General features: G+C 33.8%; 5 protein-coding genes across 6 annotated transcripts; 1 reads left to right on the top strand and 4 right to left on the bottom strand.

Annotated features, from left to right (window-relative positions):
- Positions 1-224: 224 nt before the first annotated feature.
- LOC129891779 (uncharacterized) lies at positions 225-1,439 on the bottom strand. Its single transcript, XM_055967264.1, has 3 exons — positions 1,347-1,439; positions 1,076-1,151; positions 225-733 (listed from the first exon to the last, which is right to left on the bottom strand). Exons 1-3 carry the CDS (start codon positions 1,437-1,439, stop codon positions 366-368), a joined length of 537 nt encoding a protein of 178 aa, XP_055823239.1. The 3' UTR covers positions 225-365.
- Positions 1,440-2,085: 646 nt separating this feature from the next.
- On the bottom strand, positions 2,086-5,386 carry LOC129892489 (mitochondrial import inner membrane translocase subunit TIM22-3-like). Its single transcript, XM_055968065.1, has 5 exons — positions 5,110-5,386; positions 4,162-4,226; positions 3,966-4,038; positions 3,837-3,890; positions 2,086-2,465 (listed from the first exon to the last, which is right to left on the bottom strand). The coding sequence occupies exons 1-5, from the start codon at positions 5,312-5,314 to the stop codon at positions 2,233-2,235; spliced, it is 630 nt and encodes a 209-aa protein (XP_055824040.1). The 5' UTR covers positions 5,315-5,386; the 3' UTR covers positions 2,086-2,232.
- Positions 5,387-6,251: 865 nt separating this feature from the next.
- On the bottom strand, positions 6,252-12,763 carry LOC129892547 (kinesin-like protein KIN-12F). Its single transcript, XM_055968129.1, has 16 exons — positions 12,375-12,763; positions 11,966-12,100; positions 11,404-11,487; positions 11,189-11,314; positions 11,046-11,105; positions 10,909-10,962; positions 10,722-10,814; positions 10,479-10,574; positions 10,131-10,279; positions 9,489-9,638; positions 9,109-9,238; positions 8,103-9,020; positions 7,917-8,015; positions 7,694-7,828; positions 6,816-7,604; positions 6,252-6,730 (listed from the first exon to the last, which is right to left on the bottom strand). Exons 1-16 carry the CDS (start codon positions 12,666-12,668, stop codon positions 6,470-6,472), a joined length of 3,573 nt encoding a protein of 1,190 aa, XP_055824104.1. The 5' UTR covers positions 12,669-12,763; the 3' UTR covers positions 6,252-6,469.
- An 8,802-nt stretch (positions 12,764-21,565) lies between these two features.
- On the top strand, positions 21,566-24,534 carry LOC129891895 (uncharacterized). Of its 2 annotated transcripts, none has more exons than XM_055967372.1 (2): positions 21,566-21,971; positions 22,981-24,534. In XM_055967372.1, the coding sequence occupies exon 2, from the start codon at positions 23,002-23,004 to the stop codon at positions 24,292-24,294; it is 1,293 nt and encodes a 430-aa protein (XP_055823347.1). In that variant the 5' UTR covers positions 21,566-21,971; positions 22,981-23,001; the 3' UTR covers positions 24,295-24,534. The 2 variants fall into 2 exon arrangements, with proteins under 2 accessions (XP_055823347.1, XP_055823346.1); XM_055967371.1 differs by lacking the exon at positions 21,566-21,971 and adding an exon at positions 22,039-22,068.
- Positions 24,535-25,031: 497 nt separating this feature from the next.
- LOC129891778 (probable inactive receptor kinase At4g23740) lies at positions 25,032-26,820 on the bottom strand. The gene is made up of 2 exons (XM_055967263.1): positions 25,725-26,820; positions 25,032-25,642 (listed from the first exon to the last, which is right to left on the bottom strand). The coding sequence occupies exons 1-2, from the start codon at positions 26,818-26,820 to the stop codon at positions 25,032-25,034; spliced, it is 1,707 nt and encodes a 568-aa protein (XP_055823238.1).
- Between the last annotated feature and the right edge of the window lie 275 nt (positions 26,821-27,095).

The following is a 27,095-nucleotide window of genomic DNA, read 5'->3' as shown; positions in this document are numbered from 1 at the left end:
TTAACCCGACGATATTAATAATTCTAATGATGAAGAACCACATTACATTACAACAAATAAATACTAGTATTAAATAAAATAAGACAACTAACTAGAAATATTAATAAGATTACATTAAATAATAAAAAATAAACATATAACTCTTCATATAATAACTTACAAATTACAATAACTAATCAATAGTTTTGATAATGATCAACATAAGTTGTAATAGAATAATTAAAATTTTGAGTGTAAGTTATAAAAATAAAATAAAAATAAGCTGAAAGCACGACCTTTAAAATGATGGCCTTACAACGTTCAAACTCTAAAATAATCAAGCTCCAACGTTGATACCAAACAAAAATCTTTTAATTTTAGTCTAGTTACATAGTATTGCAATTACTAATATGACCCTGTCTAGAATCAGGCTCATATAACACCGGCGGCGGCGGCTCAGCGATGGAATAAGGTGCATAGGGTGGAGGCGGAGGCGGAGGTAGGCCGTAGTATCCGGCGTGCTGGGGCAGAGCAAACCTGGAGTAACTGAAATTACGAAATGGTCCTTGATTTTGGAATCCATTGATTGGGGGTTTTGGAGGAAGAAACAAATTGCTGGAACATTGACCATATTGAATCCATTGTAATTCTGCAGATTTGCCAGATTTAGCAAGATTTTTCATTAGCAGAGTTGGATCTACCATCCCTGATACTGTCACTTCTCCACCTTCTGTCAATTTGAATTGACGAACTCCTACATTTTACAACAACACGAAATCAGTCTGATTTTACAAATGGAGTTTGCAATAATAAGATTGTTAAAAAGAGATATCTTTTTATAATTATATCATGTATGGTCTAATCATCTTTCCAATTTTTCTTCATCTATTTCTACCTTTTCTAAATTCTATTCATGTGCCCTTTCCTCTTAATATCTCTCCGACGCCTATTATATTTATCCGAACATTCTCATCTTTCAAGTGAAATTTAATAATCTCGAGAATAAGATAATTATTTGCTACGATATGTTAGTAATATAAATAAAAGTATACATAAGCTAAATCTTTTGTTTTTTTTAAAAAAAGTATTATCATACCGTTAGTGCTTTTCAATACTCTGTTGACTGCTTTTTGCCAACCACGTGAACGAACTTTAATTTTAATTACACAAACCTGCAACAAAGAATCAAATAAAGTTTTACATCAATCCTATTCATTTTTTTTTATGTATAAATATGAAAAATTACTAAAACTACTAATGATCTGTAAATTTCATTATTATCAGTAACATATTTTTTGAACATATGATGATTTGAATCTCATTATGAGATATTTGAGATAACTATTGAATCCCGAAAGAAATTTTACCATGAAAGCAAGTCTGGATTCATTGGGACGAGGAAATGGAGTTGGTGCAAAGCAATCACTTAACACTCGAATGATGAATTTTAATGGCTTCATTGATCTTCTACTTCTTCTGATGTTGTGTTAATTCTAAGAGATTAATTAGCATAGTATTATAAGTACGACAGTTGTTATTTTAAGAGAAGATTGAATAGAAAAGGAAATGTTTGATTCTCTCTTTTAAAATTAATTTATTATGTATCCTGCAAAATTCTTTTCAGACATATTTCCATTTATACACCCCCTAAAATCTCTTTTCAATCTTCTAATTTAGAAAATGGAAATGGAGATGTAGAGATCTTTTCCTTTTCAAGTCTTAAAGGATTAAGCTAACTTGACGTTGAAGGCATTCGAGGCTCACAAAATTGATAAATGTGTTTTATATCATAAAAGCTTTGTAAATCACCAACAATTTGCACCAAAATAATTTTAAGGCAGGACGTGTGTATAATATATACATTCATCACTTGATCATAGTTAACCTGTACATATTCTCACTCTAATTATTAAACATACTTCTATTGGTGTAAACACCAAATGCGGATAAGTATTTACCCAGTGTTACACTCGATTATCCCATTTTTTCTTTATCGGGAACATGAGTACCAATAGGGTAAATTAACGGGGTACTCTCTCAACATCTTAAGCCTAAATCACAATTCACCATGAAAATGGATTTGAACCTTCAAGGAGATAATTATAGTCCCTGGGAAAATTATCTAGATTGCATATTAATAAAAGAAAGTCACGAATCACAACTCATAATGCAAAATAAAAGAAAGTCGATTACAATTTACAAAACTTGATAATCATGCCAATTCAACCACATTTTGTTGCATTTCTTCACTGTCTAACCAGAAACATGTCGACGATTTTTAAGGGACTGGCAGAAGAATGAAAAGGATTCCTTGAGCTCATTTGGTAGAGGTAGTGATAAAGGAGCAAGCACACCATATTGCTGCCTACTTTTGACATTCATGTACGATGTAAGTGCTAATGCAGGTTGCTGCTTGTTAAGACCTTCGATGATGAACGAAAATGCCCCAAATGTGAGACAACTCTGTAATAGCGCCTGTGGTGCACCTGAGAAACATCATTAATAAAGAGAGATTGATTATAACTCCACTTCATCATAAGGGATGACGATAAACACTCTAGAAAAAATCAATCGTAGATCCATTGAATGAGGAGAGAAAAATGATTAGACAAGTTAAAGGGGAATCAGGCTAAGATTTAGCATATAGAAAACTTTCAACAAGCAGCACTTCATGAACTTGTATATAATTTAACGAGAAACAAAAACTCAGAGAAAACTAAGAAAGATGCTTTCTAAGCAAAAAAGGAGAATTCAAATTCATAACTGAAACTTATGTGCACTTCACGACATCGTTGAAATACATGAATATCACCCAATCTAGCTATTTGCATTTGTTGAGCTTAATCATGGGTACGATAATGACATACTGGAACAAATCAATCTATTGAAAGACACAGGTGTACAGTTATACCTCCCACTCCCCTCCTGCTCATATTTACCTTTTCACATCCCTGAATTCATATTCTCTCAGTCCGAACACATGAGCCTGTTGACATCTTTATATCTCCCAGACTCTCCCACCTTATTTAACCACAAAAACAGTCCTCATCTTTTAGGCAAATGCTCACATTCTGCAACTGTGGGAGAATTTGAGCATGTACTCCCATTGATGGAGGGTGTAAAAATGTACATTCTCAAATTCACAAGTTTGTAAACCTGTTCTCTATTGGTGGAGATCTAAACATCTTGCTTTTAGATATCTATTCTCGAGGTAACTATCCATATGAAGTCTTGCTGTTGCATAGAGTCAAAAGCATGAGAGGTCCTTCACCTTTAAAAGTTTTAATAAGTGCAGAGAGAACCCTGAGCTTTTATTTCCAGCTCTAAAGGTTCTCCACTTATGCTGTAAGTGTTGTTCTCTGTAGCTATAGATGCCTAATTGTGCTCTTAAGTGACTAAGTTAAGCACAACTTCGCCATGACATCCCCCATCACCATTGTCCCCCTAACCACCACACAACCTACCTGAAAACATCCTTAAATTTTTCATGTCAGTCGTACATGCCACTTTCCCTCAGCCAATTTAACTGATGCCGCTAAGATGGACCATAGCTTTGGGACTGATACTGGTAGTTAGAGAAGACACAAGGCTAACGATATCACAGAATTTTACGCCTTTTGCACTATTATCAAATGAATACAACTAAACTTCATGGCTTTATTCAGGTTTGAAGGAGCCTGGAAACACATCAAGCATGAATAACCATGATAGTACTTGTTTCTATCCGCACTTGATTTAATAATCATTTGACTGCACGCGTAGAATGGCAATTAAGAAGACTTCAAGGGAATTGAGAATTACAAGAGCAGGATATAGACCTGATAATTATGTTATGCAGTGGGAAATATTTGAAGTACCTGGAAAACTTAGGGCAAGACCAGTGCAACATCCAGCTACTCCAGCATTGATAACTATATAAAAAGAAGAGAAAATCAATGAAAAGAAAAGGTGTTTCCACATCTGTCTGTTCAAAGTGTGTGTCATACCATCATCTTTTCCCCGTAATCTCTTCAAGAAACAGACAACTAAACTATGAACACCTGATAAAACTGCAAAAGTCTAGACCACAGAAAGAAAAAATAAACCAAGTCACAATTTGACAGATCAAAGGAGGGAGGCAGTAATAGTTGTTCTACTGTAGTTTGCCAAAAATATTAAGGCATTGAGCAGAGTTTAAAATACCTTTGCTGAAGCTCCTGCTTCCCCAAAGGATCCTTTAAAGCCTTTCTTCTTTATCAATCCTGAGCCTGAAACAGAACATTGAGCAAAATTGAGTATATGAACAACTTATAAGGTCAAACCTTAAGAATTCCATTTATTATCCCCAGAAGCTATTTAATCATATAAAGCAAAGGATTGAAAGAAGGGCTCTCCGAAATGCATGGTCAACAGTAGCAATATAAGAACGTTATTTATTAAAAGAAATCTACATAAACCTCTATTTCTAATAGCAGGAGGAGAAATGATTAATATATCAGTCATTGGTTCACCTAAAGATAATTCCTAGTAAATATCGACTTCACAAACAAACAGAAGAAATAACAAACAACTTCAAAATATAGGGTGGTTGACGCCCATTACACTTAGAGTTGGAGAAACTAGAGGTTTCCATCAAAGGAAAACACATAAGAAAGATTCTGTAGTCGGTCAACAAATAAAGTAAAGATGAAGAAGATAAGAGAAATCAGTAGTGGGATTCAGAGCCGCCTTCACCTGCCACACTTATAATGTACTACAATACACAAGTACAGTCCACATACAAGAGTGAGTAGCAGACCATTGTAATTTGCAAGAACACAGATTCCGTCTCATGAGAGACTGCAAAACTCCAACAAACAAAGTTCTGAAGGTGAACATAAGACTGTTATATCAGGTTAGCTGTAGAACTAGTGCACTACACAGGTAGCAGTTTGATACACAATTCTACAATGAATATCTACAGCTGGTACCAGCATCGGTTGCCAAATGCATAAAACAACAAAATATAAGCTTCAGATAACTCCGTAGATCCCGAAAATAACAATCAGAAGTAACTCATTTCAACTATTTCACAAAATCCAGCTGAACTAACAAACTAACCAAATTACAGCTGCTAAAGAGTTGATAATAGAAAATTGCATAAAAATTTACCATAGCCGAAAATGGAGCCCATGAAAGCGCCAGCGGCAGAGTCACCGGCGAACCTTAGGAGGCATACGACAGGACTAGACGGAATTGCTGTGGTTAACGCATCAGATGTGAATTGAGGATTCGGGCCGGGCGTCCGGTTCTTCGCCGGGCTTGTTTCGATGTCGGAATCGGATTCGGAGTTCGGTGAAGTCGCCGGCGTCGCCATTCTCAATTATCAAGCGCTAAACCCTAAGTTTTGTCAATCTAAAAGTTTTAGATATTTTTGCGGATTTTACATAATGCCAAATTGCTTTGTCAAAACGAGAGTGTCACTCCTAGAAACGACGCCGCTTAACTTCTATACTGGGGTCCCAATTCCCACTAAAATGTACTCCCATTTTCAAAAATAATATCTTTCTTAAATTTAGTACTCATAATGTTTTAACTCTAAATTTCAGATGATATATAATCGCAAAAAATTATATATAACTTATTTTAGATCGATCTTCACATAAAATTAGATTAGAGGGGAGTGTTCATAATAGAATTTAGTGGTCAAGAAATGGGTTGAAACCTACAAGGTTCATTCTTCACACTTTTGATAAATAGAGTCATCCAACATATGTTGAAGATGATTGCTTATAATGCGACTTATTATTAATAAATAAATAAATAGACAAAATTATCCGATATTTGTGTTGAAGATTCAATGCTTATAATATGACTTATTATCAATGCATAAATAAATAGAGTTGTCCGATATTTTTGTTGGAGATTCATGGCTTGTATTACCATGGGACAAAATGGACATCCGAAACTTCATTCAACATTAATTTTGTTGCAGTAAATCACTTCAGCTATTTTAAGAACCAAAAACACAAGAAGTTAACTTATTGACTATGCTTAAGTTTCATTGAAAATGTTTCATTCATTTCATCCGATGCTTTTTTTTTATGGCAAGGGAACCGCAGCCGCTACCCTTGGGTGCGAGTGGCCTTTTGCAAAACTTATATAAAGTTGAGTGACTTTCGTAATACATTGATTGACTTTTTGCGATACTTAGGTGCACAATATAACTATTATAAAGTGAGCGAGCACACCCATCTATGGAAAAGTATGGATGGAGTTAATAGGCCATTAGCACAATGCCCATATCCTTTGAGTAAAAATGGAACACCAAGCATTATTATTAACAAGCTGAAGAAACAGCTCACAACAAACGTCAAATCTAGTCAATCAAGTATCAAAAGAATGATGAAATCAATAAGAATACAACCAACTCATCCCTAAATAGCAATAAGGTGTGATCAAGATTAGCAAGTTTTGTCAGCAAAGTCCCGAGCAGGGTCCTTGCCTGTTTCCATGTTCAATCAAACATGTCTCATATGTGTTCCTGATAAATGGCACCAAATTCTGCTCTCCATGATTGATCATCATACTCAGAATGTTGGATGGTGTTGTTGTCATTGTTTGATACATCAGAGTCCTGCCTGTAAATTGGCGGTCTCAACGCTGCTTCTGGCAATCGGCTCTCAGCAAGATATTGTTTCATTGTTATCATCTCCATCTTATGTTTTCTCTTCAGCTTCTCTATTTGCTTCTTCAGTTTTTCGTTCTCTTCCTTTGATAGTGCAAAGTTCTCCTGTAAAAAAAGGTATATCAAAACGACTACATTTTTAATCGTGGAGTAGACCGTTGGGTGTTCCATGTTTAAACACAAGATTTACCTCAGCAAGTGAAGCTGTTTCCTCTGCTTCTCTCAATCTAACAAGAAGTTCTCCAGCAGCATGAACAGCTTCAGCAGTGTCTTTAAGTTGAACTCTCAAACTTCTATTCTCTTTTTTCAGCATTTCCCTCTCTCTCTCCCTTTCCACTCTCAAAGCTGAGAGCTCTGCAGCGAGAGACTTGGCAAAACGAGCACCGTGACCTTTCTTTCCAGCTTTTGCTGCAGCATTTTTCACATCTTGTATCCCTTGCAAGATCAACTTATGTTTCTCAGCTAAGTCATTGTACTTTTCCTGTAATTCCGCGTAATGCTCAATTATTCTGGCTTGCCCAAAGACTGATCTTTTGAGGGCATCATCCAACTCATCTGTGCATTTCTTCTCCAACATTAATTCCATTGCTACCTTTTCTGCACGCCGGCGATGAGCCTCAAGATCAATTCTAAGCTCATCCGTTAGACAAATCCACTCACTCTCCATTTCAGTCCATCTTTCTCTTTCCTTCTCAAGTTCTTCACCAGAACCTGTAGCAGCATATACACCACTTTTTCTCAGCTGCATCGATTGTGCTAGCAAAGAGGATCTGGTTCTTTCAATTGATTTATTTGCAGAGGCTCCATCTAACTTCAATTGGGACCTTAGACCTCCAATTTCTTCAAGTAGTGCTTCTCTCTCAGCCATATCAAACATTTTTTTCCCACCACAGTTTTCCACATCACCCTGAATTTCTTTAATTTCATACTTCTCTGCTGCAGCTTCAGGCTCAGGACTTTCATCATCCCATTTCAGGAGCTGAATCAAACCACAAGGTGCAAGTAAATAATAAGATAAAATAGGAAAAAGCTCAACTTCAACAAAAGAAAGCTAAAAATGGCACTCACCTTTGGGATGTTGGGTGATTGACTCCCATTCTGATAGATTATTGAAGCTTGCTTCTCATTGTCCTCGAGATCAATGTCATCCTTGCCACAGTCAACCAGAGAACTCTGTTCTATTGTGCATTTACAGTGGGCTAGCTGCAAGGACAAGATTCGTAATAGATGTCAAACTTTAAGTAAATACTTGTCATGTTGAAACAAATTACTCGAGTGAAAGAACTCTTACTCGTTGGTTTAGCTGCTCAATTTTGTCTGCTTGATCCTTGCATACACTTTCAAGCTGCTTCTCTCTCTCTAGAGCTTGGAACAAAACTTTCTCCAAATCCTACCAAAGAAGATAGAATGACATTTAAATTTTAGCATTCACAATAAGCAAATAAAAGAAAGACGAGCAACTCATTTCCATACTTACTTGATCCGAACTTGCCCCTTCCATGGAGACCATCCATGTCCCAGTGCTATCCTTAACAACACTAGAGGAAGTTGCTTTCGTCTTGCACTTTGGACACAGGAATGAAGTGGCTATAAAAGGAGAAGTTTGTCCCTCTTCGGATGATGTTTGAATAGAAGCATTGGCCTTATCATTTGACATTGGGCTTGGTTTCACTGCCAAATGTTCAAAAGAGAAGGAAACTAAAGATTTATTTGATGCAGAATTCCTCTGGTGATAGTCAATGATCTCTAGACCTCTATGTAGACTAGCAGCCAAGGATTCAGTTGGCCCAGGAAATATTCTGCTGGACCTCAAAGAAGACTGGACAAGGTCACCTTGTTTCTGTGGTAGGGAAGGCACTTCAGAACTTTTGGAGGAACACTGAATATTATCTTCACTGGAGATAATTAAGCTTTTCCTCTGCATGTTCCGAAACTTTGGGGACTCAGACAACACCGGACCCTGAAGATCAGCAGAATGGCGGGATGGGCTGATTGAGATGCTGCTACAGTATTCAGGCTGCATTGTTTCCATCCCTTGATCAGCATCATCTAGGGTCTCCTCCAGTAGCTCTTCTGAGTTAATTTCTTCACCTTCACTTTCTTCAGAACAACTGAGATAGTGTTCACTTTCTCCAGATGAATATTTGAGAGAGTTTGAGTTATTTCCACGTGAACCACGTAAGTTATCAATCTGGAGCTGTAGTTCTTTTATATCATCCTCATTTATGTGAACCTCTTCTTCTTCACGCTCATTATCCATCTTAGGTAAGATTAGTGAACGGTTAAGGCTCACTCTCAACTGATTCAAGCTTTCACGTACATTTGGTCCTCTGAAGGATCCATAGTTGCTTCCGACTGAAATGCTTGCACTTGACCGAGCTCTTATAAGCTCTTCCTGTAAGCAATAAAGAGCATAAGGTCAGATACAGTTCACATTCTAGAGGAATTGGACGAGCAGTGCCCCGTGAGACAAGTGAAAGTACCTTCAATTGGCGAATCTGATCACTCAGGCCATTAACATCGTCTTCTGATATTTCATTTACCAATGGCTCATTTGGTATGAGTTTCACCCGTTTACCAAATCTCAGAGTGCTTACTGTTTCACTACTATGACTACATAAATGATACTCAAATTAGTGACATTTAAAAGAGAAGAAACTGATGTTTCATATGCAAGTTGGTCCATATGATATGACCTCATTCAGGGTCACTTACACCGAAGTAATTTTACAATTTTAACCATCAAATGTGCTATTTTCATGCACGCCATTAGGTCACAGAATTTCTGTAATATTGAAAAGCATAAAGCATCTCTGCAATATTTATTTTAAAAAAATACCAAGTGAGTTTAAAAAGGAAATACTTGTTTTCTGGGCTGATGACACATATGACCGAGAGTTTAGCATTCCCTCCAAGTGATTCTCTCATTAGATGAGTCAAAGTGGAACTGCTATACGAAACATCCTCAAGTTTCCTGGACCGACTCCTCTCAGAGAGAACATTTACCAAATGCCTGCACCAGTTTAAGAAACAATTAACTAGAAGTAACATGACTAAAATAACTGGAACCCTATTAAATTTTTCTTTCATAGCATAACACTTGTGTTATACATCAATAAAAGGTTTAACATATATGAGCTAATTTGTTACAAGAATATAGTTCCCTCCATAGAACACTTGTGTTATACATCAATAAAAGGTTTTAACATATATGAGCTAATTTGTTAACAGACTATTAACTCCCTCCATAGAGTCACTTATCAAATGTTCCTCTGCCTAAACTCTTGGCTTAGCATTTACAGCATGAAGGCATCACTTTGAATGCAAACATTTTGAACCTTTAAGGCAATAGAAACATTTTGAACCTTTAAGACAATAGTGTTGGCATTTGGCAATAAGGAAGGAAGTTTTGAGTGCAAAAGACAACAAACATGAAATGATATTTTAATCAACAGCCACAACATGCAAGAACAATCAGTAAAATGTATGTATAAACCATATATACCCGAGCAGTGATGTGGACTTCTTTACATACTTCCCTTCCTTAACAAACTGTTTACCAGCATCATCAGGTATATTTTTGTCAAATCCAGCAAGATCAACAAGGCTCATTCTGCTCATCTTTGAACTACCAAAACACGTTGATGAGGACTCCTGAAGCAATAATTTTTTATTAGACACTTGAAAAGATTAAAGGTTTTCAAATATGAACGTATTCTTAAACATAAAAAAGTTTATAGCGATAAATTGGAAGGTAATGTGAATTCCGGGATTTGATAAGAAGATGAATGTATAAAAATCCTTCCTGACAATGATAACACACAAGAAACCGGATTTCGTTGTTGGAAGATACCTTGCACCAGGACTCAATGACGCAGGTAAAAACAATATGGGACCTAGAACTCTTCGAATTTATGCTCGTTGATCCAACTTTTCTACTTGAAAGGCCCTACAATTCAAATGCAAAAGAATAAGAAACAATAAGACAGTGAAAGCCATAAAGCAATTCTTATCTCAATTTATTGCATTAACAGAGCTACAAGAATTTTTTCCAACAGAAGTTAAAGGTATTATGATAAGAAAAGCACTTCTGCACCTTAATCAACATCTGGGATACGTCCTCATAGGTAGACACATATTCCTCAGTTATGTTCTCAACATAGAATCCAACTCTTGGATCATCCATTATCTGAATAAACCAACAAGGTGAAATCTTCAGCATTCTATCTTCAGAAAGTGAAACAAGTCCAGAACAACATTGTTTTCCAAGATTCGCAACTAACCTTTAAGTTTCTCTGTGTAGGATCAAGCAGATCCCCAATGTGTTCATCATATATCTGAAAAGGTGAAGTGTGACATGATTTGACTTGGCACAAGTACGCATCAAATGTGAATAAGATTAAATATTGAAATTACATACCTCTAGGAATGAGCAACGACACTGGTAATTTATCTGTTTACCTTCAGAGTTCTCCTGCTCCTAATCAATCAGGGAAGTTATCTAAGTATCAGAGATGTTTTGACAGTCTTTAGTTCTAATTTTTGACTGGATAAGGAACTTACTTTTTGTATACTAGAAAACAACGTCTGGAAAATGCGTGGCACAATGCCTTGAAGACCATTAGGCGATGGAACCTCAACAATGGAACTAGGAGGTCCCCACATTGTATAAGTCTTGCCACTTCCAGTCTATCCAAAAGAATCACTTCAGGCATCAGATACAGATTTATTGTGACATAAAGAGGCGACTAAAATGGAACACTACAAGTAAAACTAACCTGTCCATAAGCTAAGAGAGAAGTGTTGTAACCTGCCAATGCATCCTTAACTAAAGGGACACCAACTGATTGAAATATATCTTCCTGTTATCATAAGAAAAATACAGCTTAAATAAGAAAAATCCCTCTATTATTGGAACCTTGTTACATCCGCATTCAGCAAAATCAGATCCCTCCTTAATCACAATTCACAACAAATAATCCTCTTTTGAAACTAGTAGGGGTGGCTATATATTTACCATCATTCCCAACCCATGCCGTTTAAACATTAAATATTGGCAAAAAGTTTTATCTCTTCATAGTAACTTAGTGCTTATCTAAAACTAAAGGGTGTAGATTCCACACTTACCTCTATTTGACCTTATGTGAGTGTAACAACTAAATTAATTCTAACTAGTCACTAACTCACTATAGCCTAAATATTCTTCCTTTGTTCAACTCTTAGCTAACAACAACTAAATTACTTGTGAATGTTTAGACATCAAAATGAAAAGTTTGAAGTAGAAGTAATTAATTCAAAAAAGCTTGAAAAGCCAGAAACTTGGGAGTTAAATTTACCAACCTGATTGGAATTTGAACTGAAAACCATGTCAAAGTTGAACTTTCTATCAGCAACGCACACTGAAGTATCAGAAACTTTGCGAACCGCTTGGCTTCCACTCTCAATACCATTAGCAGGTCTAATCCTTGCAACAACCTGTCAAACACCCAGCATACATAGTACATAAAGATCACTATAGCTCAAGAACACAACAACATTTGGAAGATATATAGATAAACCCACAGTCCAAAACTATTATCAAAAACCAACAAATATTAGATTTGAAACCATAACTTTAACAGTACAATGAGATTCAGTGCAAAGTTGAACTCGTTTTAAATCCTGAATTCACCTCTTTCCTCGCCCACTGAACTAAAATTACAACTTTACAAAAACACTAAAGAAATCAGCAAAGGGTTTATCATGCTACCTTGACTGGTGGATCAGGAGCTTCTGGGGTTTGCTCTTGTGCGACAGATCTGGTAAGTTCTCCCGTTGTATCAGTATCAATCGTCTTCAAGACGGGTTTTTTGAGTATCGAACTTGTAGGTAATAACGGGGGATCACTGATCTGAATGTTTGGATCCATAGGAGCAACATTTTCACTATTCATTTTTTGTTTAAATCGGCTTGAATTCAACTTTTTCTTAGTTGAAACTGATTTTGGAAGGAGATTTCGGAAGGACGAGGCAGAAATGTTGCCTAAGAATCTGTTTTCTGACATTTTTAAATGAATAAAGAGCGAGATTTTGACAGAGGAAGAGGAGAGCGTCTCTGAGAAAAATGGAGACTAAGAATTTGAAGTGTGAGATTTGGGGAATATGAAAGACGTTAAAAGATGTATATTGTGAAAAAAAAAATGACCGTTGGTTCATTGAGATTTTAAATGTTCAAATTGAGAGATGAAATTGACCAATTTATCCTCTTAATTATCCTTTATTTTCAATAATCTGATTTTGTTTGGGCTTTATATAGATGTTCTTTTGGTTTGGGCCAAGACCCATAGGTAAAGGCCTTCTAAGACTTAATGGGCTTAGAAATAGCGTCAATTGACCACTTTTTAGTTTGTCTTCGAAAATAGCCAATGTCGTGGAGTTTAAATTTCTATGAGAATGTCTCGAAGTTTTAAATTTAAATTGTAGTGTTACGAGTTTGATTTTTATTAATTCTGATTGTATAACTAGAATCAATTGAAGTTAGCTTCAGAAGACGAATATCTTGTTTCAAATAAGCCAACAATTGTTGACTTATGGTTGGAAGATACTCAAGTCAAGTCGTAGTTTTTCATAGGTAATGGTGTACTTAGGACCACGATAACTTTTTTGTACACGTTCACTTGCATAACATTGTGAATAAGTGGTTGTCGATATAGAAGATGCTCTCCACGACGATGTTCATGTTTTTTGTGCAGTGAAGTTCTTAATGGTTAAGTTGGATGAAGATATTGCTTCAAAGTCTAAATATTATATTGAAACATACTTCAGTGAATATAACATTTTCTCAATAACAATTTTAAAAAGAAGTGAACGTATACTCAAGTGAATTTTATGCATGTGTTAGTGTATGCTAATGACATTAATAATTAGAAAAAGAAAGATAATTATAGGGGAGCATTGGTTGGGGGTTAGTGGTTGATTAAGGGGTTGGGGTGGGGGTAACAAAGTCAAAATTGCACCATTTTAAAACCGTACCTAACAGTGGCACTACACAATGAAACAACAAAGTGTCAAAATACTTTATGGATAATTTAAGCGAAGTCATCAAATTGGGCACTTTATGGAGAAGTATCAACATTTTTTTGGCATAATAATTTGCTAACCCGATTAATTCAAATTCTAATAATATATTGTCTATTATTACCAAAAAAATCTTCATTTCAGAGTTTAAAAACGAAACATTTGATTAAAAGGTAGAAAGATCTTATCCATTTAATTATCATATTCTTTAATGGTGAAGTATTGAGATTTTTTTAGTTATAATTAATTCGACTAACATGATTACGTCCCATATTGTTTACTAACACTCTGTTTGGATGGTTGTTACATATTATTTTATAATGTATCGTATCATATTGTGTTGTGTTGTATCATATCGTATTATACTATATTGTTTTAATGAATATAATATTTGGATATATTGTATCATTCTTTGTCGAATGATAAATCTATAAAAAAAAAAAGGATGGGTATAGGATAGAGCTACTATGAGAAGGTAGGGTAAAGAATAAAATATGATTATGAAATAATAAATAAAAGATAAAATGAGAAGAAAATATTAAAATAATGATGTGATCACACCAAATCAGTCGTTACACAAATTGAGACTCAGTCGTTATCTAACGATGAATTTAAATAACAATCAAAACAAATATTGTATTTAAACTAACAGCATAATTGAATACAACAGATACAACCCCTAAACAAGTTGTAAAGGAGAAATGTTCTCTATTAGACAAAGTTTTAAATATAAGATTATACTATATGATTTCCTTTGTTTTAACCTCCATTGTTATATTGTTGCCGGCTTCATCGTTAAGACTTAAATTACTAAAGACAAAATGTTAAAAGTCAGAAAAAAGTGATATAGTTTTGAATGGGACATAATCATATGGGAAAAGAAATACTATAATTGGGAAAATACTTTCAATTTTTTTTTTTAATTATCTCCTAAACTCTAATGGAACACAATACTTAGTAGAATGAAGTTAATACTTTATCAATAATGGGATTCAACAAAACCATAGTGAGTACCCTCAGTTTCTCACTTATCCTACTTTAATTTGTAGGGAAAGTTATGAATATATATTGTTGGATCGACTAATTTATTAATATGGCTGAAATATATATAACTTATGCATATATATATATATATATATATATATATATATATATATATATATGTGTGTGTTTGCAATAAATTTTAAATAAATCAATCATATATAAAATCTGAAGAAATAAGAATATTATTGATAAAAGATGTGGGTACAAATCTATTTATCCCTGTTTTTTCTCTCCTTAGATTTTCTCCATGTTTGAGGGTCGTTGGTGGCATATTTCTTGAATTAGTCAGGACGATTTGAACTTAATCTCCATAAAAGGATTTGTGGATCTTCTTGAACTACTCCCTCCATTCCATATTAAGTGAATTTTTGAAGGATTTTTCATTATCCAAAATAATTAAATTTTTTAAAGTTCAAGATAAATGTTTGAAACTTTTTCCATATTTACCCTTTCATTTATTGAAGTTTTATTTTTCTAGAAGATAAATCACACTACTTGCAAAGTTATATTTATGATTTTACAAAGGGTAATAGTGGAAAGTATGATTCAAATTATGTCCTTGAATGTTTTTCTTAATATATGTGCATTGCCTCACAAATTCACTTAATATGAAATGGAGGAAGTATATGATTATCAAGAAAAATTTGATATATTTTGATCTCTTTCTGAATATTTCATGAATTTGTGAAATTTTCAAAATGCATTTTCAAGAAAATATAATACCTTTTATATATGTATTAATTACCGTTTAGGATAAAGTAATCTCCAATAAATTTAAATTAAAAGAAGATTCATTTTATTAGCTTATAGAGTCCTATAAAATTTTAATGAATAGGTAAATATACTATATAGAGGAAAAAAGAAAGAAAAAGAGCAAGAATATATGAGCAAAAAAGTCCAATATGATTTTATAATTAAGGGGGCCAAAAGATTTTATAAAAAAGATCCAACTTTTGGTGACCCTATATACATCACTTTAGCTTTTAGCTTTTGGATTATTGGGGCAGTAGGCCTAATTCTTTGAATTATGTGGCAAATTACTAAAGAAAAATAAATAAATAAATAAAAAAGGATGGTATGTTCTTTATGGAATAAAAAAACCTCGATTAGCGGAGAAACTATAATATTTTTATACGGGCTCCACCAAAAGGAACAAGTAGTTCATGTTTGAATTTTGCACTCGATGTTCAGTATTTATTTTTAAATTGTGTTCAGACTATTAGTTATAGATTTCGAGTCATTTTTTTATTTTTATTTTGCATTTTGAGTTCTTAAATCTCAATATATTATTTAGTGGATCAGAATTTGCCCAATGGGAACTATATTTGTACTATCCTTGCCTATTTTAATTTAAATTCACCTCAAGCAGCTCCACTTTAGTGAATAAATTCTATTTATAAATAGATAATTCATTTTCAGAGTTCGAACTCAATACATCTAGCTCTCCTTTGATCATAGATTTAAAAGTTGAAACATAAAAAAATTGAGTTTGAACATGTAGTTTACTTAATTTTTTTTAAATCTTTTTTTATGTTTCTCCCATAAATTGGTCCAAATCAATTTTTAAAAACAAACTACGGTACATAGTTTCAAATTAGGCCTTACTCCGATCTGGTCTCCTCTTCCAGGTCTCAGCTTCAGGCTCCCACTGAAAAACATTTGAAAACGGCAAGGAAGCAAACACATGAACGTATTAGAGAATTTGATCCAAAATTTATAATCAAACAAATACTTAAAAGATAATTTTTAAAAATCTTATTCAATATCTAGCCTAGTTAAAATATTATTTCATCTCAAACTTTGGTGGTCATGGTTTGAAAAATACAAGTTGTTATAAAACCTAGAAAATGGTCACCCGTGACGTTTTTTTCCCTTATCCCTTTGTCCTTTTTCTTCAACAAAAAGTGTCATACAAAAAAAAAAGTATGTGAAAACGTCATATTTTTTGACGAAAAAAGGCAAAGGGAGAAACTTTGGCTACATTTTTCGTTTTCTCGTGCTAAATTTTTCTACGTCCATATTTATTGAAAATGAAAACGGTTGTTTCAAGATTCCTCCTCCAATGTTTATAAAAATTTCAAAGTTTAGTTACTTCAAACAAATGTGAATTTTGAGTTGTTAAAGTTTTAAATATAATTGTCTGAAATCGACTTATTGGAAAAAGTATAATGTTTGCAAAAGTGTGAGATGATTCGCAAGGCGGTCGTAGACATATTCGTTTGAATTCAGTAGCTTTGTTCGAAATCGGTACAAAAATAGATGCTTTTTTTTTACGCTCTTTACCTTAGTTACTGGGGGGTTCGGGGAAAATCTATGTGGGGCACCAATTGCCAATAGTTTCTATTGAAAGAAAGACTGTCTCTTTAAAAAGGGGCCCTCCTAATCTCATTTTGATAGGACGAGATATTGATAATTATCCCAAGGAGGCTTTGGATACAGAGTACTCTGGGAAAGGCAAGCGCAAACCTTCTTCTTCGGAGTGGAAAGGGACGTGGCCAAAACATACAAAGATCGGCGTAGTCGCTCATAGGGACATATCTATCCGGATAGAGGATAGTCTACAACAATCTTGTATTTATGCAAAAAGTTTATCAGAGTTCCAATCTTACATGTGTTTAGGTTACCGTTAAACTTGTTAGTAAATTTCATCCAAATGTTTGAACTTCAGTTTATTTCAATTAAGCACCTGAACACATGATAAAATATTTTTATTAAATCTTTTTTGTTTAAATTTTTAAAAATCAACTTTGGCAGAATACATAAACAGGTCCCTAAACTTGTTCGATTTTTCTCTTAGGCACCTCAAATACGTCGTCTTCCTATTGAACCTATGAACCATCTATAATTTGTAACTTTTAAACACACTTGGCTGACATGGCACAAAACGTGTTCTCATGTTGCTTGAACATGTAAAGATATTTTAAAAGCGCTGATGTGGAATCCACAACGATCTTCTTCCCATTTAAATCCTAATTTTCCCCTTCGTTCTCTTATTTATCTTCTCTTTTCTTTCTCTTCTTCCTTACAATCATTTTTAAGTTAGAGTTGCTCATCAAAGTATCTCTCTTCTTCATAGATTTCTCCTTCGTCATCAAGTACCAATGTCGAAGTTATCTTCCTCGTCAATTTTTGAAAGAAGCAACGAATTACATAAAGAAACTTTAGATAGATTTGAAAAAAATGAGACTAAGAAAAGAAAGCTTAACAATAGCTAATGGTACATTAAATTCAAATTCAATCAATAATATTAATGGGAGAATTTTGTCATTGTCAATGTCGAAGTTATCTTCCTCATTGAACTTCAAAATCATTTGCAATCTTCAATGATACCTTCAAGAAAACACCCAAAATCACTTTGAAATCTAAAAAGTTTAGTTGTAAATAGCATAAATGTCATTAGAATAACTGAAATAAGATCAATTATTTAGGATTTTCTCGTCTAGAATCGGTGAACATTTGGTTCAAAAGTGTGTTTGGTGGAAAAATGAAGTGTCTTTATTTTTTAAAGTTTTATTTGGATTTTATTTTAGGCCGCTGAAGTGTAAATTATTTAAAGGGTTGAGAGTTTTGATTGGTTGCACTTTCCACGTGAGAAAGGTGGATTTCACGCGCACAATCAATAAAAAATATTTGCTGAAATATTCTGCCATGTCAGCCAAGTGTATTTAAAAGTTACAAGTTATGAATGGTTCATGGATTCAACAAGAAGATGGCACAGTTGAGGTGCCTGAGAGAAAAAATTGAATAAATTCAGGGGTTTGTTTATGTATTCTGCTATCTCTAACTTGTTTCAATTGAGGTTAACTTAACTATCTAATACTCCATTCGTTTCATTTTACTTATCAAATTTTGATTTGACACATCGATTAAGAAAATAATGATTGGTATATGAGTCACCGTTTTGCTTCAACATAATAATATTTTTTAAATATTTTTTTCCTTATATTCCTCTTTCTACCTTTGATTTTTGTAGTTTTCTAAAAATAAATCTTACTTATCTCTATTTTTATTATTATAATTTAATATTATATCTTCTATTTATACTATTTTCTAAAAATATAATCATTATATTTATCTCTTCTCCTTAGTAGCATAAATGTGTTCTTTTTTCCATTAATTTTTCTATCAATCAATCTCATTTAATTTGTTTCCATTAAAATTGCAGATAATCAAAAATATTTTTTTAATATCATCATTAATACTATTAATTAATTCCTAAGACCCTTCCTTATCCTTTTCCTTTTCTCATCTTTCTTTCGTTTATTAAAAAATAAAACATCTCTTAAATCTTAAATTTTGATAAATCTCAATCACATTTGTTTTCTATTGAAGGAGTTTTACCAATTAAGCATTATAATTTCAAGTCATTTATAAACGTTTTAACTTTTCCTTCCTTTTTATATTTTTATAAAATTCTCATATTTTAGTAGTTTTTCATTTCTGCTAGAAATTCATTTACATGCTTTCTTTACTTTATTTTTTTTTTAGTTGCAGGACCTTGAATTTTGATGTGACAAGAATGAAAGGGAATGTTGTGCTAAAAATTTTCAAGAAAGTCAAGATAGGAAGGTGTATTCATAATCTTTTTTTCTTTTGTTATTATATTATTTATGCTTTCTTCTTCTTCATTTTTCTTGATTTATTGTGATTTTAATTTTTTGAAAACTTCATGTATTTTATCAGGATATTTCAATATGAATGAAGAATTTAGAACGCTTGAAAAAATTTAAAAGGTATCCAATTTCATTTCTCAAAATGAGATGTATATGGTGATGAACTTTCACTATTTGAAAAATAAGAATATCACTATTGTAATTCTAATTTGGCTTCCTATAATTCTTATCTTTTCAAATGACATATTATAAGTCCCATGATGGCAATTAGTATTAAGTCATGAGAAAAAAAAGTTAGGTCGGTGTGTGTATATATATATATATATACACGTATATACGTATTTTTTAATTATTTTATATAAACTTACATCTTACTTTTTGATCTCATTTAGGAACATATTATTTAAATTTATTATTTGAAATATGTAAATAGTGATTATTTTGTAGCAAATATTGATAACATGAAGATAGCATTTTGATAAATATGTAAGTATTTTAACTGTTTTATAAAAATTTACGTCATACTCTTTGATTTCTCACATAAGCATATTAACTTTATTATCCAAAACATAGGAACATAACTACTCACGGCTCTAAAAGTAGCCATGTTCTTTAATAATATTGCTTACAAACTACTACTAACAACATTTTTTTTATAAATGTACCTCGTGTGAATCATAAATAAATTATAGACATACTTTTTTATTTTTAGGAAAATAAACACGTAGAAAAGTATAAAAGCTAAAAAGATTTTGAGTCTTTTCCTTTACATTTTTTAATTTATTTTTTTTGACTTCTTTTAAATGTTTTGCAAAAATAAAATTATGATAGTACCAGATTCTACTCTAAGAAAGCAAAAAAAAGAGAGTTGAAATTCATTGCTTCCTTTACATTCTTATTAAGGAATTTTTTTGTAGCTTCACCTCTATTAATTATGCAAGACTCAAAATTAATGAAAAACATAGAACTAAGTGTTAATCTAATTCATTTATAGTTGAAGAATAAAAACATATTTTAAATATTTAAATTTATATATAATAATAAAGTTAGGAATAGAAAAAGTGAGGTTACACTTCTACTTATTTATTTATTTATTTTCCTTACTTTTGGGGATTTTTCTCTACTTCTCTCTCATTTATGTGTTATGCTAAAAAACCAAAAAAATCACTTTTTTAACATTATTTGATATTTCGTATTGTAATTCTATAAATAGAGATATTATAAAAAAAAAAATGAATGATTGCCTTTTAAAATTATTATGCTTCCAATGCTTATTATATTCATGTTTTAGTTTGATTTGAAGAATAAGATGAAAGCTATTAAATTGTGATTGATTTATGAAAATAGATATCCTAAACAACTTGGAAGATTATGCATTTGATTCGTATTTTCTTCTTCTATTTTTTTAAAATTTATAAAATCATAACAATAATATTATAAACTCAACTTCTATCTATATAATATTTTAAAAAATTATTAGTATGTTATAATCTTTTATAACCACGGCCAAAATTCACTATTGGATATATAATTTGTCACATTCTAAGAACATTGCAGGTGGTAGACACGCTCCAATGTGCAGATACCAACTGTTTAAACGCACTAAAAAGTCTATTGATTGATTGATTGTAGTGAGCCAATGGCAATGGGTCGGTGTCTACTGTGGGGTATTAATAAAACTTTTTGCATTAAAAAAGCAAAACAAATCCTAATCCCATCTACAAATATTAGTATACAATTTCCAACAGATAGTACAAAATTAGAGCACAAATATTTGGGGAAATTCTGACAAACTTCCAAATCCACTACCATCATTCTTGTTGATTTTATTCTCTGCACATCTCAATTATTCTTCTCCTTGCTTCGTATTTCGAGTTGGGTTTTCTTCATTTTCCTAAAAAATTACTCTTTTGAATATCTTTTTGGCTCAATAATCAGACCCTTAATCTGTAAGTAAGAATTGGTTTCTTGGTCTTTTTATTGTTTGTGCTATTATTCTTTGACTTTGTTCTGGTTTCTGCTCAATTCTTGATTTTTCACTTGTTTAGTGTTTTGAGTTGAATCTCTTTTCTGTTCTTGATTTTGAGGTAAGTTTTCTGTTTTTTTTTTGTTTTTTTTTTGTCTTGAAGGGGAAAAGGGGTTAAAGATTGTAGTTTTTTTTTTTTAAATCTAGATTTGGTGCTGGATTTAAGTTAAAGGTAAAGATTGTAGCTTTATTCACTTCTCATGGGTGCTGGATAGTTAACACTTTATGAGGTTCTGTTTGTAGCTTTATTTATTTATCTTTGGTGCCTGAGTGAATTTTTAACACTTTTGGGAGGAAGTTAAAGATTGTAGCTTTATTCATTTCTCTGATGTGCTGGATAGTTAATACTTTATGGGGTTCTATTGTTTATTTCTAGGATCAGAGTTGTGCTATTTGTTACTTTAAGGTGGGAACCAGAGCTTTGAAGTGATTCTTTTTGGTGTGTTTTGGGGTTTTGTCTCCTCCCCTTTAGCTTTTCTCAGCTTGGCATGAGTAAAGCTGAATTCTTTTTAAAGTTGGGAGAATTGCTTGAGTTAACTAGTTGACTAGATTCTGAATCTGTGCTTGCTGAGGAATTTACGCTCTTGAAGGGTAGCCTTGGACCAACGGTAAAGTTATCTCCGTAGGTCATGTGTTTGCGGTAAAGTTATCTCCGTAGGTCATGTGTTTGAGTCGTGGAATCAACTACCAATGCTTTTGTCAGGGGTAGATTTGTCAGGGGTAGACTGCCTATGTCACACCTCTTAGGGTGCTTTGTGCGCTTGGCTGTTTTTTTTAAGGATCTTATGGTTTTGGTTATATGTTAGTTAGTATGATTGTGTTGATTCTTTAGCATAAATTTCTGTATATTTCCTAATTTTGACTGTTTCTGCTCATTCTGTGCTATATTAGCCTTCATCTTAAAATTAACATGGAGCTCTATTCTCAATCTTTCACTGTAGGGTTCTTTTTGTTCTGTTAGAGGACAAAGATTTCATTCTTGTTTCCATTTACTTCATTCTCTTCTTAACATGATCTTGTTGTTACCTTTGATCCTTCATTTGCTATGGTATCATTTATGAGCTCTGAATTCTTGTCACTTGGTCTTGATATGCTTCTGAGTTAGGTTAATGAAGTAAAACATTGGTTAAGGTTTTCACTTTAAATAAAGTTTCTAGTTCATGTTTGATGGTGCATTTAAAAAGAAAAAAATTGTTTCATGGTGCATGTTACACATTAGGCAAATTCCACATTGAAATGGGAGAGGAAAGTTTAAGAGCTTTATAACGTATAATGCAAGTTCACATGGTACGCTCACTTTTTGGCTCAAGGGACAAATCGGTGAGGTCTGTTGGGCCAAAGTGGAGAATACTTATGATCGGTTTGGGCTGTGACATGTAGTGTGGAGGGATCGTCCGTGAGGGGCTAGTTCTTATGGCAAACTCCAGTATAGTCGTTGTGTGCTCCAAAACAAGTTTGTGTTAAAAACATATATAGTTTTACTCCTTCAATTACTGGTCGTTCCTCTGTTATAAGCTATTTATTTTGTGGAGATCATTCAGTTTATGCTCATAGCTGTGTGTTCAGTTTTAGCCAATGTGATATCTGATATTTAACTTTATCCTTGGATTTTCTTAGGTTCTATTTGTGGTCAGCTTCATGGATTCTCCACAGTCTGTTGTGTCACCATTTAAGGGCTCCTCCGTCTTCACTGACTCTGAGAAGCAAAGCAATGAATTTTTCAGCAAGAATCCTTCTGGCCTATCCCAGGGAATTTCTGCTCATAGAGAGGAGGCTGAAGCCTTCAACATGGAGGACTTCATTGGCGTTCTCGACGTGTACGTGCATCAGGCTAGAGATATCCACAACATCTGTATTTACCATAAACAAGATGTTTATGCAAAACTTTGCCTTACAAGTGATCCTGAAAGTGCAGTCTCCACTCAAACCATTAATGGCGGTGGGAAAAGTCCAGTCTTCAATGAAAATTTAAGGCTCAATGTTCGTACAATAAAATGTTCTGTTAAATGTGAGATATGGATGATGAGCAGGGTGAAGAATTATTTGGAAGACCAATTGTTGGGCTTTGCACTAGTCCCCCTGTCTGAAATCCTTGTGAAAAATGGAAAGTTAGAAAAAGAGTTCTCTCTTTCGTCCACTGATCTCTTTCACTCCCCAGCAGGATTTGTACACTTGTCCCTTTCTTACAATGGAACTTCACCTGAAGTGATTGAAATTCCTGCATTTCCCATATCAGAAACTGATGCATCTCGGACAGACAGCGAAGCACGTGAGTCCCTACCAAACGAGTTTGACAAAATTGAGTTCCCAGATCCTAAGATTGTAAATGAGAATAATCTTATGGTCTCTGAGTACTTCAATATACCAGGCACTAATCCAGATTCTCAAAGCTCGGATAGCTTGGTCTCTTCTGATACAGAAAACCAGCTCAATCCAGAAGTCGATGTCCATATGGAAAATGTTCCAAGTGAGGTTGCTAATTTCCACCAATATCCAAAGCGTGATTCGCCTCCTAGCAGCATATCAACCATCGACTCTCCATCAGCTTTGCATCCCGCAAGCTCTCAGTCCTCCGAGACCCAAGGAGCTTCCAAGTCTCCAGGGGAAGAATATGCGTCAGCTTCTAAAGAATGTCCCACAGGTAAAAATAATTTTGGAAATGCTGAGAGCAACATATCAGAAAGCAAGCCTGCAAGTGCATTTCCAAAGCCAGTAGTCATTGAGCCAGAGCAAAAGGTTGTTCAACAGGATATTGTGGATATGTACATGAAAAGTATGCAGCAATTTACTGAGTCATTGGCAAAGATGAAGCTTCCACTGGACATCGAAAATGGGACAACCAGTTCTGATAATTCGAGTTCAGATCAGACATCGCAAACACCCAAGAGCACTAGCTCACGGGTGTTCTATGGCAGCAGAGCTTTTTTCTGAGCTTTTATGAATGGTTCTCAAATGACCTATAGTGCAATTAGGAGCAAGTCTAAAAAGATAAGTGAACGCTAAGGATTTTATGAATGTGGTGTTTATCCATTTTATCTTTTGAATGCTTAAAATGCTCTGAACTAATCAACTTTTGTCTGTTGAAGACTTGTTTTACTTCAGTACCTTGTAGTTAATTAGAACATTGTGCTTAATTTATGCTCAGCATTTCCCTTGGAATAATTTGAATTATGTGCTGTGCTGTGCCATTTCTTCCTCAGTGTACTAAGATTCTGATCAGCAACCATACATGCTAGTAGAAAGTTTCTCCGGCCCTTTGCTATAGTATTTAGAATGTTACAAGACTCCAGACTAGAGACAACGAACAGCCCCCCCCCCCCCTCCCTCCCGGCTTTGTCATGCCTGCCTTGCATGCCATTGTCTGATATTAGTTTTTGTAACAAGTAATCAGCTCGAGTTCGATAAGGAAAAATGATGTTGTAGGCTGATTGTCAACATTTGAGTACTATTGAGGATAATGAGAGGAATCTTTGCTCATTGAAGATGATGCTAAGTAAGAACACAGTTTTTTAAAAGATGATACTTTGTGAAACTTACATGAGTAGTGAGTGTTCTTTCATCCACTCACTTTGAACCTTTCACAATTAGCCACACATTTCAGAAAAATATCTTGAAAGAGTTTTGGTGAAAGTTAATGTTCACATACATAAAGAAGAAAATCTCTCAAACTAAATGACATACACATGCTTCATTGAACCAGGGGTGGATTCAAAAGAAGTCATAGAAGAAGGAGAAATGTCTTTTTGAGCATTCACAACTTCTTCGATTATCTCCAAAACCTCTGCCATAGTAGGTCGTTCCTCTGGCAAACAATCCACACACTTGAGTGCTACATTTAGTAAAGGGAAAGCATACATTTCAAAGTTGGCAACTTCACTATCAAACACTTCTCCAGTCCACTCTTCCCTCACTATGGATTTCACCCATTTGACAAGGTCTAATCCTGTCTTCTCCACAACTTTACTGGTCAACAGTTCTAGCAGAATCACCCCGAAGCTATAGACATCAGTTTCTTCTGTCAAGTTTTTCTCAGGGGCTGTGTAACCATTGTCTTTATAGAGGCAACTTTTGTTGGGGTCTAGGAATTTGCAATATCCATACTCACTTATTAATGGCTCCCCTTTTTCGCTTAGTAGAATATTTGATGGCTTAATGTTGCCATGAGGAATGACATTGCCTTTCTTTGAACTTCTGTATATGTACGCGAAACCCCTTGCTATGCCAACTGCAATTGACAGCCTTTGTTTCCATGGGAAATTCCATTTCCCCTCAACATAATCTGCAACAATAAAGAACAACAATATGATAAAGAATTACAAGATGAGAAATTTGAAGTTCTTGACTACTTATAATTGGCTTACTTTCGAAAAGTGTTAGTAGACTTCCACTGTTCTGATATTTGTAGATAAGCATTTTTTCATCATTGCTAGAGTAATAAGCAACAAGTGGAAGTACATTTTGATGCTTCAAGTTCCCTATCTTTTTCATCGTTCGCGAAAATTCCTTGAATCCCACTTGTAGTTTCTTCAGTCTCTTGACAGCAAACACACCACTGCTACTTATATGGACCTTATAAAGGCTGCTACAAATGCCTTGTTTTGTTAAGTTAGCAGTTGCTTCAAGAAGATCATCCATCGTAAACTTTTCAACATCTTCCATGAAGAAGAAAAGTTCTGAGCTTTTCCCTTCAGTGTTACATATTCCATCAACAACTTCAGCTGAGGGTGTTTTTCGAGGAGACGGGTAATTAACTACTTCCTTTATAACCTCCTTGTCCTTAACTGTTCTAACACATCTCATGTACAAGAATACTAAAACTACAATCACAATCACAATTCCCAGAGATATGAGGACCCAAACCATCAGATTCACATGATGATTCTTTGTCTTTTTATCGTAACTTTCTGCAGTTGAAGATGAAGATTCTTTAATTGCTACATGTCTCAACGCTTGTAGACTCATCCTATGTTGTGAGAAAGTGAAATTGTTCTTAGAAATGTTCAGTTTTTTCAGATTCTTGAGCTTTGTCAGAGACTGAAGTAGTACTAATGGATTTCCACTAAGAAAGTTGCTGCTTAGATCAAGAACAGTTAAACTTTTACACGTTGATATTGATTCAGGAACTGTTCCCTCAATCTTATTCCTGGCTAAGCTAAGAACTCTCAATTGTGAGAGTTTGCAGAGTGATTCTGCATCAATTATCCCACTAAGATTCATGTTCTCAAGCCTTATTTCTATGACTTCACCAGTATGTAAACTGCACTTAACGCCATGTAATTTATAGTAACAAGGGTAAGACACTAAAGTATTCCGATCAACGCCTAGTACATTGTTTGGATCAATAGCAAGAATAAAACTGAGAAATGACTTGGATTCAGTTAAATCACCTCCATTACATAATCTGATAACAAGAAAAGAAACTAAAACACTTACAATAAACTTGAGAAGATTGCCCATCTATTTAGCTAGAAGAAAATGTTGTTGTTTGACAGTGTACAAAGTTACTAAATGTGTTCAACATGATTTCACAACATAGTACTATGCCTCTTTTGGCATGTTGTGTCTTTGTTGACCTTGTTTTACTTGATAGAAACAATTTGATCATAGTTTCCAAAGTTTCCATGTTATGATTTCATCTGTAATCTACCTTGTAATATTCATTATACATTTTTATTCATACTATAGTGACTAGGAATTGGACTTGGAATTTGACAAAGAACATATCTTTTCTG

Source organism: Solanum dulcamara, chromosome 6 (genome assembly GCF_947179165.1).
Source record: "Solanum dulcamara chromosome 6, daSolDulc1.2, whole genome shotgun sequence".
In the NCBI taxonomy this organism is placed as follows: domain Eukaryota; kingdom Viridiplantae; phylum Streptophyta; class Magnoliopsida; order Solanales; family Solanaceae; genus Solanum; species Solanum dulcamara.
Note: the sequence above shows the minus strand (reverse complement) of the source record. Positions and strands in the feature narration are given on the sequence as shown.